The sequence below is a fragment of the Schistocerca piceifrons genome, chromosome 2, assembly GCF_021461385.2.
Source record: "Schistocerca piceifrons isolate TAMUIC-IGC-003096 chromosome 2, iqSchPice1.1, whole genome shotgun sequence".
Classification (NCBI taxonomy): Eukaryota; Metazoa; Arthropoda; class Insecta; order Orthoptera; family Acrididae; genus Schistocerca; species Schistocerca piceifrons.
In genome coordinates, this window is record NC_060139.1 from 338498857 (window position 1) to 338514299 (window position 15443).

Here is a 15443-nt window from a genome sequence, read left to right on the forward strand (position 1 = left end):
GATTGACAGTCAAGCTGCCATACATACACTGACAAATACCTATGAAGGAAAAATAACAAGAAGTAAGAAACATACAGAGATTCCATGAAAGTTCATTCAATGACAGTTTGTCATGACTGTAAAACAGAAACATGTGAAAAGTTCAAGTTAACTGGCTGACATACTGACTAAACCTTAAACTTGTAAAGTGTTTGAAGAATTAAGAAGAATATAATTAATTACGAGTGTTGAGAGTTAATTATTTTTCTTTGTCTTAAAATTGCTACACCACGAAGATGATGTGCTACAGACGCGAAATTAAACCGATAGGAAGAAGATGCTGTGATATGCAAATGATTAGCTTTTCAGAGCATTCACAGAAGGTTGGCGCAGGTGGCGACACCTACAACGTGCTGACATGAGGAAAGTTTCCAGCGGAATTCTCATACACAAACAGCAGTTGACCGGCGTTGTCTGGTGAAATGTTGTTTGATGTCTCATGTAAGGAGGAGAAATGCGTACCATCACGTTTCCGACTTTGATGAAGGTCGAATTGTAGTCTATCGCGATTGCGGATTATCGTATCGCGACATTGCTGCTAGCGTTGGTCGAGATCCAATGACCGTTAGCAGAATATGGAATCAGTGGGTTCAGGAGGGTAATACGGAACGCCATGCTGGATCCCAACGGCCTCGTATCACTAGCAGTCGAGGTGACAGGCAGCTTATCCGCATGGCTGTAACGGATTGCGCAGCCATGTCTCGATCCCTGAGTCAACAGATGGGGACGTTTGCAAGACAACAGCCATCTGCACGAACAGTTCGACGACGTTTGCAGCAGCATGGACTATCAGCTCGGAGACCATGGCTGCGGTTACCCTTCACGCTGCATCACAGACAGGAGTGCCTGCAATTGTGTACTTAACTACAAACCTGGATGCAAGAATGGCAAAACGTAATTTTTTCGGATGAATCCAGGTTCTGTTTACAGCATCATGATGGTCGCATCCGTGTCTGGCGACATCGCGGTGAACGCACATTGGAAGCATGTATTAGTCATCGCCATACTAGCGTATCACCCGGCGTGATGGTATGGGGTGCCAATGGTTACACATTTTTGTCACCTCTTTTTTCTCATTCACAGCATTTTGAACAGTGGGCGTTACATTTCAGATGTGTTACGACCCATGGCTCTACCCTTCGTTCAATCCCTGCGAAAACCCTACATTTCAACAGGATAATGCGCGACCGCATGTTGCAGGTCCTGTACGGGCCTTTCTGGATACAGAAAATGTTCGACTGCTGCCCTGGCCAGCACATTCTCCAGATCTCTCACCAATTGAAAACGTCTGGTCAATGGTGGTCGAGCAACTGGCTCGTCACAATACGTCAGTCACTACTCTTGATGAACTGTGGTATGTTGTTGAAGATGCATGGGCAGCTGCACCTGTACACGCCATCCAAGCTCTGTTTGACTCAATGCCCATACATATCAAGGCCGTTATTACGGCCAGAGGTGGTTGTTCTGGGTACTGATATCTCAGGATCTATGCACCCAAATTGCATGAAAATGTAATCACATGTCAGTTCTAGTATAATATATTTGTCCAATGAATAACCATTCATTTATCGTCTGCATTTCTTCTTGGTGTAGCAATTTTAATCGCCAGTAGTATATACAAACTAAATATATACAAACTACAGTTTTCAGTATAGAATAGGGCATGCCATCATGACTGTCTGTGCTTGACCAATTTTACAGACTGCAGTTTTCATTATAGAACAGGGCATGCTGTAAGAGTCAGGACTCAGTGAGTGTTTGTAGCCTTTTATTTTTTATTACGTCTTTTGGATACATTCTCTTCCACATTACCATGCTGCATTTATTTTCAAATTTCAAAAGGACTACAGGATCTGTTCTAAAGTCAGAATACTTCACTTACTGTGTTCAAAATGTGTGTGAAATCTTATGGGACTTAGCTGCTAAGGTCATCAGTCCCTAAGCTTACACATTACTAAACCTAAATTATCCTAAGGACAAGCACACACACCCATGCCCGAGGGGGACTCGAACCAGCCGCACAGTCCCTGACTGCAGCGCCCTAGACCGATCGGCTAACCCCGCGCGGCTCACTTACTGTGCTTTCCGCTATGTTTATGGAGTATTCATTATTGTATTTGATACATATTAGGACTTAGTCCCATATAATTTACACCCCTGTTGAACTCAAGAGTTGGTGGGAGAGGACTTTGCCAGAAGTGAGAAAAAACAAATTACATTCCATGAAACTGACACTTTGCTAGCAGCACATTTCCTTCTACTCTCATGGTTCGGAAGACATATAGCTCTCTCACCAGTCCGTAAATAGTGCGTTGTCACTTAAACTGCAGACTGGCACTCCAGCATCATGACTCAACATAACAATGTACCGCTGATTTGCTTGTTCAAGTTTGATAGCTTCCAGCTTTAAAATCAGTTTTCATCTGTAGTCGTAAAAAGTACGAACAACTGTATGCATTTCTCTAAACACATTTACAGAGATGGTTATAAAGTATCCAGTTGTCATAATTTTTCTACACTCGTATTTCTGTTGTCTTTCCGCACAGTCATAAATATTCATAGTCACCCGCAAAGCCCTTGTAAATAATAGCGGTCACCTGTGAGAAGTATAGCACCGATCTAGCTACTGCCTACTTTACTGTCGTTCTCCTTGTGAGATTATGTATCCAGATAAATCCTACGCCTTCTACATACGGAATCAGTTCCCAGAGACTGTGTTTGGTCGAGGTGTGGGGATCTCAGGCTGTATTATTAGGGCGAGAGTATCATTCGGGTGTAGTACATATATATTTTTGATAAGATGTGCAAAATGATGTGTAATTGAGAAGAAAGATTGTCAATAACGCGAAGAACACGGTTAGCCTTTGGATTAGCGGGTCCTTATCATTCACCGTGTTCTTCCGACGCATAGATAGCAACGAGTCACCATTTTTTTGGACAACGGGTGTATGACACAGAATCTTGTTCGGGCAGATACATAAATAGACATTCATCTACAAAATGGTATGTTACTGATAAATGCGCAGTGAAGTTTTTGACATTAATTGCTTTGCGTACATGGAATAAACACATCAGAAAGGATGACTCATCTTCGTTTGAGGTTCACACCCTATTTCTGTCAAATGTTTGTTGATGTTTGTGAGATGTTTTGTACACAGTTCTCCTTCAAATTTGTGTCATTAAGGAGGGTTACATATTATGTATGCTTGTTGAGTAACGTAAAGCTATTTATTGGATAATAGGCGGCGCATGTTAGTGTTACTTCCGGGTATCTCCGTAGACAGTAAACGAATATTTGCACCTAAATAGCATTATGACGTAGAAAGAACAAATTTTAAACAGTGATTTCCAACTATTTTATTTTGTAGACGGACCAGCAGATGGATTGTGCTTTGGATCTCATGCGGCGTTTGCCGCCCCAGCAGATAGAGAAAAATCTAAGTGACCTAATAGATTTGGTACCAAGTCTATGTGAAGATTTACTTTCATCTGTAGATCAACCCCTGAAAATAGCAAGAGACAAGGAAATGGGGAAAGATTATCTTCTTTGTGACTACAATAGAGATGGTGATTCATACAGGTAACGTTACATTGTGTCGTTACTTGACTAAGTCAGTATGGTTTTTTCCCCGTTAGAATTTTTACATTATGCAGATTTGAAATGCTTAAGTGTAAGCATTAAAGTGTACTGATAGGTGTATTGCTCTTCATTTTGTTGTTGGCGCTGGTTTTTAAACTCAGTAAATGCAGGTGGTGTTGGCATGTTTAACGGATAAAGTATGCACAAGTGGTAGAATGCAGCACTTCATTAACATAAAACCAGCAATTTTGCTCACTGAATATGTCAGCCAGAACATCGTTCTGTGTAGTGGAATTAGTCATCTTGTGAGCAATGTAAAACAGCATCAAATGTAGTTCATGTGTACCAAGGTGATTCAAAAGTCTGTCTGATATCAAAGTGAGTAAAGTAATTAATGCCTCCTCATCCAATGGATTTTGATAGTTTGTGACTCAGAATACTTGGATATCTGTCTGGTATCTAACATGAAGTTTTAGTAGCTATATTTAGATTTTAATTCTCGCTTCCCGCGCCCGGGTTCCCGGGTTCGATTCCTGGCGGGGTCAGGGATTTTCTCTGCCTCGTGATGGCTGGGTGTTGTGTGCTGTCCTTAGGTTAGTTAGGTTTAAGTAGTTCTAAGTTCTAGGGGACTGATGACCATCGATGTTAAGTCCCATAGTGCTCAGAGCCATTTGAACCATTAGATTTTAATTAGGCCTATCTATGAAGAAAAGGGCATGTGCTATGATGTGAATGTAGGCAACCAAAAGTGCATCTTTTAAAGGTTTGCATATTAGTCCCAAAACTGATCCAGGAAAAACCTGGCTGCTGCCTCAATAGTAATAGTTGACATACGCAGCATTGATTGCATGATTGCTGGAGGAAAGTAAATACACGGGTTTGATACATAGGGTGCTTGTCGTGTCACCGATGAGACATTTGTAATTGTAACTAGACATACCACAGTAAGTGCTGCTTTCCTCCCTCCCCCCCCCCCCCCCCCCCCCCCATATGACACTGAACTTTTCAACAGAGGTTTTGTGTAGAAATTTCATTCAGCAAAGAATGTAAAACTACCAAGTTTGAAGCTAAAACAGTAGGCAATTATTTATAGTGTCATAGTGATGGCTGAACATAAACATAGTCTTCATACAGGTTAATCATTTACCATAACCTATATTTTATTTTGAATTCATTCTTTTGGCTTCTCCAAATCTGAACCAAAACTGTTAAACTCCAATCTACCCTGGACCTCAGTCATTGCTACAGATCAGTCAGATTTCAGAGGAGGGTTGGAAGAAGTGACATTATCAGCAACACACAAAATCATGTTTAAAAAACAGCTATAAATTTGTTTACACTACTCTAACTAGTTTGGAATTTTGGTCTAAAGAAGTGTTTTGTTTGAAATGAGAAGCTTTTATGTTGCAAGCATAACATTTTGTTTATTTCAGTAAACAGACCTTCTGAAATAGGCCTACTGTACTTACTGTGTGATGTTGTGCTCTATTTGAAAGCAAGAACTGCCATTTCTTGAAAAGGGGTGGAGGGTGGCTACTACGTTGTAATAATTATGTTACCAGTGTGCCACATTTGTTTGAAACTAGAGTAAATGATACAAAAAAGTCAACCAAGTATTAGTTCTGTTTTTATTTGCTCTATTGGTTTCACTTTTGTTGATTTAGTGGTAACTGCATTGAAATTATTTGCGTTAGATGATAAATTTTTAATTGGGTGTATTCTTGAATAATTCTAAAATGACAAAGTTCATCTGTTTTCAATACAGGTCTCCTTGGAGTAACACCTATGACCCACCTTTAGAAGATGGATCAATGCCATCGGAAAGACTCAGGAAACTTGAAATAGATGCAAATCATGCGTTTGACCAGTATAGAGAGATGTATTTTGAAGGTGGTGTATCTTCTGTTTATTTATGGGACCTGGAGCATGGATTTGCAGGTTAGTATTTTTTGTTCAAAGACAAAACTGTGATGCTACGGTTTGAAATAATTTATTGTTATATTATCTGATAAGTGGTAAATTTTGCAGGTGGTACACTTAAACAGGGGCATTCATTGGAGTTTGAAGTCTAAAGTTTTAGATTTATTATTGTAATATTATTGACCGAAATATATAAAGGCTTCTGTAAAAAAGATGCCCATAGTGATAAACAGATCGGACACTTTTTCTCATTGTATTTCGTGTAGTATCATATATTTGTTTGTCTCTGCCATGTTTGGTAAATGTAGAATTGTCCCAAATGCACTGCTAGAGAGACTGTTATTCTCACTTTCTCTCTGAATCAGCATTGGGAATTTCTTATCAGGAATGATTCTCTTGATAGGGTAAATAAGACCTGGGAAATTTGGGGAAAACCCAGGAATTTTTCATTGTTGTAGACTTCAGTTAAATTTTTGTAATCTTAACAAAGAATTTTACTTTACCTCACTACTGCAAAATAATACTCCAACAATAAAACATAAATGAGAGAAGCTGAAAAGGAAATGCACCATTTACAACAAAACACAGTGCACAGGCAAGCGTACACCAACAGCAAAATGAACAAAAGATTATAGGATGAAAACTATGCAGTACTTTGTTACAACAAACTGCTTTCGATGAGGGTGATGTCACACCTGTTTACATTACTTCGTTTGATCAGTTGCCATTGTGCTCACTCACATGCGCAGAGCTGAAGTTTCTTCAAGCAGAACCTTCTCCTACTTCTGGCTACTTGAACTGAGGCTGTTAGCTGTATGCGCAGTAGCAGCCAGATGCTAGCCAGAAAATTTTTTCTGGTGCAACCTAGTTGCCAAATTCACACAGGTGCAGAAAAGGCTGAGTAGTTAGGGTGGTCTTCATGTGACGTGTGTTTGCGTTTTGCGATTTGCTGTTTTGTCTTAATTTACAGCTCTCGCGTCAGATGAAAACAAAACTGATTTCTGTGGCTGGGAGCTGTAAAGTGAATGAAAATACATTCACATAATTATGGAAAACTAAAATATGTTATTAGTTTGTTTTCTGATTTTATTTCATTTCAACATCATTGGCAATCAAGCATTAATCATCTTGCAGAACAATGAAGTTATTTTTATTGGTTTACGAAAGAAATTTGGCTTTTATTAATCTTTTCCACAGAGGCAGGCAATCAATTTGAAACTGTGTTTCATTCCACACTGTTGGCCAGTTTCAACCATTCGCTGAATTTCAAGTGCACATTTTCATCTTCTGGCACATACACCGTAATGCCATAATAAAGAACCAAGTACAAGATGATAAAGTAGTGGTATTCCAAGAAAATAGGCATCCCAAAAACCACACTGAAAAGCTTAATACCAGGTAGGGGGCCTATATTATTATGAATCAGGACATAGGAATCTGCACTTTAAGACGAATTATCTATTTTAACATGGTTTACGAAATTTTGATCTGCTTGGAGTATTGTGATTTCCTGTTCATTTTATGACATAATGTTATATCTGTTCTATATACGTACAAACGTTGGTAAATGTCCACTTGAAGATGACTAAGCAGGCGAATTTGGTCAGTAGTATTGAATGAAAAGTTTAGTTTCAAATATATTGACAGCTTGAACACAATTTTGCAAGTCAGCCTGCCATGAAACACAATGCTTTTTTTATCATAAGACATCGTTCAACACTTACGTGGTACATCCTCTAGGCTTCACATTATTTCTTAATTTGTATTGTTTACATCTTAAGTTTACAGAATACCATTCTTTGGTAAGCAGTACTTCATATTCTGCCATTGTAAACCCCCCCCCCCCCCCAAAAGGCAGTATATTTACTCTTGGAGTAGAATATAAGTTGCCTTCGCTCCGTAAACTTTCCCAGCATAGTAACTGATGATATTCTTATCGGGTCTCCAGCTGGAACATAACGTCATCTTGACACATTATTTCGGAAGTCCACCTGGCTGCCACCTTCAGGTGAGTAAACCATCGCACTAACTCGCCAGAACTGAAATCAAACAGCAGGGGCAGCTCCTTTATACACGTCTTCTAGGTGCACTGCGCGTGCACGGACATAACTGCCCTCTATTGCAAAGCACAACAGAGCACTGGTGATGAAAACTTGTGGAAGCGATAAATCGAAATCAGAGACCAATGTTTTTTAATGCAAACAAAACAGGATTTTTGGCTGTCTGACAGTATTATAAACAGGGATAAGGGGATTCTTTGAGTAAGAATTGGATCTCTCTTTTGTTTGACATTATAAAACAACAGTCTTTCTTTCGGTCATCAAAAGATGTCAACAGTGTTTGATATCAATATATCATTTCCACAGATTTTAACCATAGGTGCACTGTCTTGCTTTGTGCTAGAAGGCAGCTACATTCACTCATGCGCAGTGGACCTACAGGTGGTGTATAAAGGAGCCCCACTGAGGTTGGGTTTCAGTTTCAGTGAATTAGGTGATTGGCTACTCACCTGAAGATGGTGGCCAGGTGGACTACCAAAATTTTGTGTGAAGATGACATATTTTCTGGCTGAAGACCCGATATTCATATCATTATAAACTGCCAATTATACAGTTTCTTGGCTTCACAGATAACCTTGTTAATTTATGTGTTTTGAAAAAGTGATGGAAAAACTTATAGTCGTTAATTCAGGCATATACAAACAACATTCTTTTATTTTTGCAAGAAATTTGTATTCCTTCTTACTAGCTTTTTGCAGTGCTGTGTGGGTGTAAACCTGATCGGAAATCCTATAAATCAGTATTGATAACAAAATATAGGGTACTCTTGAGTTATAGAGTCAAGTTTTGAGTTGAATATTATGCTAAGGACTGCTTTCTTGTTTTGCATTCCTTATCTGGATAAGATGTGATAAAACAATTTCCCTAAGTACAATAACTCCGTATGTCCCCTCTGAACAACATATCATGGTGCTGCACATGGTCACATGATGCTCCAGTACACACAAAATTCCAAATAGAAATGCAACGAAAGGCGTAGAGGCTGAGGAAACGTGAAGTATGGGGCCTTTACATCATTATAGTTGCGCATGGCGGTAATGCCTGTTCGCTGATGGTCCCTGGCAGCTGTTCAAATGAACCTATTTCTAGCAGGTCACAGGAAAATATTTTGAATGATGGTATGAGAAACTTTACTTTCAGAGTAAATTTCTTTTTATGCAAGATGAATTATGTTACGTGTGACGGTGTGCGATGAATTTCTTAACTTGCAGAGTATTCAACTTTCGTTCAAAACTTACCGCTTAGAAAATTTTTGGACCTAGAAGGCCATCCAGTTACATCATTATTTAAAATTTTACTGGCACATTTGTGTTTGATATACCTTATCAGGTAACACATGCAAAAAAAGACTAATATTACATGTGAAAGCTTAATTTGTATATTCATTTAAATCGTTAACTTTTCCTGTTCATTTATTTCCACTACTTAACTTGTGATGTTGCTGTTGGCTAACGTGCATCTCAATACTGATGTCAGTGCTTTGGAAACTAATGTACTGTATTTGGTGGAATTCCTATTTATACTTCCGTAATAAGAAGTAAACAGTGTGCATGTTGCTGGTCATCAAAGAGCTTTCCATAACACATTTTTTTGCTGTGTTTTGTTTCCTAGAGTGCCCGAAAGTTCTACGCCAGTGTATAAAACCTTTAACTTTCAAAGGATTGATAAGTTTTACAGCTCCAAGGGAAAGTATACTGCCCATGAAAATGGAAAAAAGTGTATTTTTAACTGGGAAATCCAGGATGTTCCCTCCCCCCCCACCCACGCCTTTGCGTTCTGGTTAACCAGTTCTTGGGTTCAAAAGAGGAGGGTACCAGACAGAGCATTAATCATGGTGGCTAACTGAGAGGCCACTGTTCCAACACTCTGTAGTTTGACCCGTGGTGGGTCCTTAGATCTTCGCTGGCAGTTAATGTGACGTTCATCTCTGAAATTGCTGCGTGTATTTGAATATGTTGGCTTGGATTCTGTATTAAAATTTAGATCCCCAATAAAAGCCAGGGTTCGGTAAAGAAATATTGTAGTAAGATTAAAGTCGAGACAGCGAAAGAAGATCCTTGACTGCCCACAGCACTGTTGCCAGCTTTCAACTGTGAAGTGCAGATGGCTGCATACGAAAACAGTAGCCATTAAATAGCTGTAACAAGAATGAGGCGTTGCCATAGAGACTTCTACAAATTCGAATTACGTTATTGGTTGAGGTAGTTGGATGAAACTGTTGCGCACAGCCCACTGCAACTGTCAGGGATCAGCTTGCAAAGACTCAGCTATAGAGCCTACCACCTCCCATCTGGAAAAATATCAGAGTGTTCAAACCAACATTTGGATCGATTACAGGTTTCTAAATTGAAAACAGTCCCATACTTAGGCAGTGGGTGTCAGGAACAATGTGGGAATTCCATATTGCTGTACTAAAGGAAGGAAGATTATTGGTTAACTTCCATATAAAATTAAGTTTTGCAGGACGTTTACAAAAATAACTGATACTGAAATGAAATCCCATAGCTAATCTCAAAGGGCATACCTGACCCTTCTCTTATATTTCTAATGATAGTAATGTGATGGAACTAGAATATTATTTTGGAATGAAATGTTAAGGCTAAAATCTTTTCCTTTGTGTTCCTAACCTCTGGTCGAAAGACTTGGTCAGCTAATGGTTTGCCCCAGGGGCTCACAACTCTGTCAGTACGTGTGTGCTGCCGCCTTATCTGAGTGTATCTTTGCTCAGGCTTTTCACTGCTGTCAACCTAACTCATTCATAGGGCATCCGTTATGTTTGTCTGCACGATGTGGCATTATTTTGCACCAGCTGGTCATCTCCATCAAGCCAGGTGACCATTGCTCTGGCTGAGTGGTACCTGTGAGGAGAGCCCTCAGTCAGTGTAGTCAGCATCACAGTGAATATTTGGCTCTCGGCAATCTCCTTGGACTAACCGGAACTCTAAAAAGTATCAAATGTTATGACCCTAGGAAATGTCCCTCCTTGGCCATGCCTGGGGAGGAGGGGCAAAACAAAGCAGCTTACTCCTTTCAGTTCGTGGATTGCACCTGAACAGATGGAGTGTCCTTTCCTTGACTAAGCCAGTGTTCTTTGTGAATAATGTAGGAAAGGTATTCGGAGAAATCTCTTTCGTTAGTAAATTTCAAAATGGTTCCACATTAATTAAAACAGTGAACCCTTGCTAGTTCCAGATATTATCTCGTGTAAAAAAAACTTGGTGGTTTACCTATTACTGAGATGTTACGAAACATGGTACAGGGTATTATTGTTTTTCAGCAGGACTACACAAACATTTGGAGAAATGTGGTTTCCATTTTGTGTGTCTTGCACATAGAGACCTGCAAGACAACAAGGTTGCCATTGGAAGATTTGTCCTTGTATTTGCTGGGGATTCACTTCTAGAGAAAACCAAAATCAGGGTTTACCGCTAGATGTCAAACCATTTTTCCCATTCCCAATGTGACGCTTTTAATGGCAACACATGGATTGTATATATTGCTGATTTTTGGAGACCTTGGCCAGTTGCTTCACAAAAATTCACCTACTACCGCATCTCCATCAATTGAGGAAATGAGTATTCTCTCCGATCCCTATAGTGTGCTACGCTAATTAAAGATTGCAGAATCAAAGAGATGAAGGTCTCTTATTGCCTCTCATATTTTGAAGATTGGAAAAAAAAATTGTTTGTATCCTGTCTCAGTGATACTGAACTTCACCGTTATTGTGGGCAGATCATTAGCAGTACCTAATGTATTTCCTCCCTCAAATTTGACCTTCAGTAATGCACAAATAAATTAGATCGTAAGAGCGATAGGCCCTCCCCTTTTGTATTGCTGCAGCTCCATCTGCAGGAATCTTGTTTCCCTGGTCCTGCCCAGAGAGGCAGCAATCTTTCACTGCTCAATGAACTATTTACTATGTTGGGCTGTTCAAAGAACCAGCTGAAATTATATACTTTGGCCACCAGGTTATTCTTCTTCGTCAGATTACCCGAACAAGGTTCTAGGAGATGTCTCCGAAGTGATCACTTGCACCTCAGGAATAGCTGTTGCCCTGTCTACAGGTCACCTTGACTGATATGGACCCAGGCTCTGATTCACTTCACAAACAGATGTTCCAACATCTGAAAGTTTCTCTGACTCCATATACTCAAGGTCTTCAACCATATTTGGCTAGGATGTTTTCTCTTCACAGTAACAACACAGGATCGTCACCTCAATCCTCAAATTGAATAAAATCTCCACCTCTATCAATAGTGCTGACTGATTAGTCTCACCAACATGGTGTGCAAGCTACTTGAAAAGGTGGTAGTAGCCCAGTACTATACTGTGGTCTTGAATTGCAAAGCCCTCTGTCCTCTTGTCAGTACAGCTTCTGGGAAGGACTATCAACAATCAGTCATCTGATTAGATTCAAAACAGCTCTCTAATAGTGTTTTTCTAAATGCCACCTCCTTGCTTTCTTTCTTGATCTACATAAGGCATATGACAGTGCTTAGAGCCTGACATTTTACTTATTGTCCATGACGGGTTTTCAAGGCTTGGTGCCGATTTAGCAGTAACTCCAGCACTGTATGTCAGTGACATTTGCATTTGATGCAGTTTCCAATCTGTGACCTTGGCTGAACACCAGTTCCAAGGCACTATCCAAAGGGTCTCTGCAGAGACCTATTTCCATGGTTTCTAATTTCTCCCCCTAATACCTGAATTGTGCATTATCATCATAATACCAGGATCCATCCTGACTCAGAATTCTGCTTAAATACACAGCTATTGGACAGTCCTGATTTTTCATACCCATCTTTGGTAAGTAACTTACAGGGCTGGTGCAAATTCAGCATGTAAGACTGGCTGCTTGCGAAGGCTTAACACACTCTGCTTGCTTGCCCACAACTATTGTAGTGGGGACCGCACTACTTTTTTCCTCATTTATTGGGCCCCAGTCTTGTCCCGATTGGCCTATGGTTGCTAGTGTTTATGGCTCATTAGCACCTTCAGCTTTGAAATTATTGGATCCAGTCCACTGCCATGGAGTATGAGTGGCCACTATCATCTGCCAGACTAGTGCTGTAGATTGTCTTCTTCCCAAAGCAAAGGTCTGCCTCCTTCAATTTCGGCAGTACCGATCATGCTAACTTTACAGTTACCTTTCAAGAGATTCTTAATCATCAAAAATATCAAATTATGTCTTTGTGCATTGGGCTTCAGAACCCTGGTATTTGCCCTCAGGTGGGATTAAGAGTTGAAATGAGCTTTGTGGCCATTTGGCCCTCGTCAAACCTTCTCAGAAAATTCTCCGCATGTTTTTCCACATATCCCCACAGTGAATTATGACCAATCCAAGGACTTAGACTGTCACCCCTATGACCTCCCAGCGTGTGTTCTTCTCAATTCTTCAGGAATATCAGAGTGTTACTGTCATTTGCACTGACAGTTCTAAAACCTTGGTTAAGATGGGTTATTATTTTACTTCTCACACCAGTTAGGAACATTTAGTGTTCTTTCAGTGAAGCTGTTAGCTATTAACAGAGCCTTGTGTTTAATGAAACATACCTCTCCTGACTGCATTTTAATTTCCAGTGATTCAGTGAGCTGTCTCCAGGCTGTCAATCCATGTTGCTGTTCTCACCCTGTGGTATCTGCTATTCCTGACCACCTCTCTGAATGTAATCGTACTGCATGTTCAGTTGTATTTTTCTGGGTGCCAAGTCTTGTAGGTATCCCAGGGAATGAACTGGCAGACTGTTTGGTTAGAGGGGTGACTGGTTGCCCAACATTCACTTTGAGAACTGTAAATATGGATTTGCAGCTGCAAATAAGATCCCTAACTACACACCTACCTACCCACCCTGGACTATCGGGGTTGGGGGGAGGGGGCCGCGGCGGCGGCGCATCAGCTCTGACACCACTTTCAGTTACAGCCCAGAAGTGTTTAGTCAGGTTCAGCATCTGGGGAGATAGGGGACCAGCACATCGATTGAAAATTGACACCTTGTTCCTTGAATTACTCCATCACACTCCTGGCCTTGTGACATGGCATGTTATCTTGTTGAAAACTGTCACCGCTTTTGGGAAACATGATCGCTACAAGGGGGTGTAAGTGTTCTGCATCCAGTGTATGATACCTCTTGGCCCCATCGCAGTGCCTTGCACAAGCTCCACTGGACCGAAGGATGCCCACGTAAAGATTCCCCCAGGCATATTCGAGCTGCTGCCAGCTTGTCTCCGTCCCAAGTATAGGTGTTAAGGAGCCATTCCCATGGAAGACGACGGATTCATGCCGTCCCATTGCTGTGATGAAGAAGGTACTGGGATTCATCAGACCACACAACACCCTGCCACTGCACCAGTGTACAGTGCTGATGTCCTGCCACTGCACCAGTGTACAGTGCTGATGTTCTGCCACTGCACCAGTGTACAGTGCTGATGTCCTGCCACTGCACCAGTGTACAGTGCTGATGTCCTGCCACTGTACCAGTGTACAGTGCCGATGGTCACATACCCATTTCAGTTGTAGTTGCCAGTGTCATAGTGTTAACATCAGCATGGACATGGGTCGTTGGGTAGAGGCCTGTGTTAGGAGTGTTCGGTGAACTGCATGTTCAGATTCACTTACACCCTGCCCATCATTAAAGTCTGATGTTAGTTGCATCACAGTTCACTGCCTGTCTTTTTTTAGCCAATCTGCACAGCCTACAGTGTCAGACATCTGTAATGAGGGGTGGCCGCCCAACCTGATCCTGTCTGGACATGGTTGCACTTTCGTTCCTGTATGTGTAGAAGACACTCGCCACAGGACTTGTCAAACACCCAACAAATTGTGCTGTTTCCGAAAAGCTTGTGCTGAGCCTCCGGGCATCACAATATGCCCTCAGTCAAACTCGGATAGATCACGTGGCCTCCCCATTCTACGCACAGACAGCATACTCACTGATACTATATACGTCATGCATGTGTCTGACTAGCAGTCATTTCTCACCAGCTAATGCTGCTATTACCTGGATGGTTTTGTATTGATTGTGGGATGGTGGTCATAACATTCGGGCTGATAAGTGTAAATAGTACAGCTGAAGTCAATTAAGATTCGCAGCTCCTGATTCGAATTCCCTAGTAATTGAAATGTAGTTACAATGAGTTAAATCGGTGTGCAGCCAAAACCCATTTAATTTACGATAAGATCGCTGTAACTATTATCCTTTGGGATATGTGAAAATGGTTCGAATAAAGTGGCATTTTTTCCAATGAACCAACTGTCTCATATAATTTTTGTGCACGGAAAGCCTCCTGTATAGTTCAAAAGAATGTAATAAAAGTGATGATATAACCCTAATACTGTGTAGCTTGTGAGCAAACTTTCTTTAGCCTGATGTCAGTCATCAGACTCTCTAACATCACAGAATGCATTGCCAGACAGACATTACACTGTCAAAGATTGGTATGTTCCTTGTGGACTGCTTGTTGAAATAATTTAAATACCTCTTCAGTAAATGTAACACCCGTTATGAACCAGGTTAAGGTCTGTTATTGTAGTCATCAGTCCAAAGACAGGTTTGGTCCTGCTCTCCATGCTTCACTATCCTGTGCAAGCCTCTCCATCTTTGCATAAATACAACAACCTACTTCCATTTGAATTTGCATACTGTAATCAAACTTTGGTCTGCCTCTACAATTTTACCACATCTCCATGTCCTTTCCTTACCAAATTGATGATTCATTGATGGTGAATAATGTGTGATATTGTGAGCAGCAGTTCCTATCCTTCACCAATACCTCATTTCAATATTTATGTAAAATATTGAAAAGAGGCTGCAAATAATGATCAAAATTTTCTAAAGTACTAGTTT

The 15443-nt window shown here is 40.6% G+C and overlaps 1 protein-coding gene across 1 annotated transcript in view; it reads left to right on the plus strand.

Annotated features, from left to right (window-relative positions):
- Positions 1–2755: 2755 nt before the first annotated feature.
- LOC124777938 (F-actin-capping protein subunit beta) overlaps positions 2756–15443 on the plus strand; it is a 49773-nt gene continuing 37085 nt past the window's right edge. Inside the window, exons 1-3 of the mRNA XM_047253489.1 lie at positions 2756–3042; positions 3408–3619; positions 5385–5557. Coding sequence (XP_047109445.1) covers positions 3040–3042; positions 3408–3619; positions 5385–5557 — 388 coding nt within the window. The 5' untranslated portion in view covers positions 2756–3039. The remainder of the gene's footprint in view (positions 3043–3407; positions 3620–5384; positions 5558–15443) is intronic.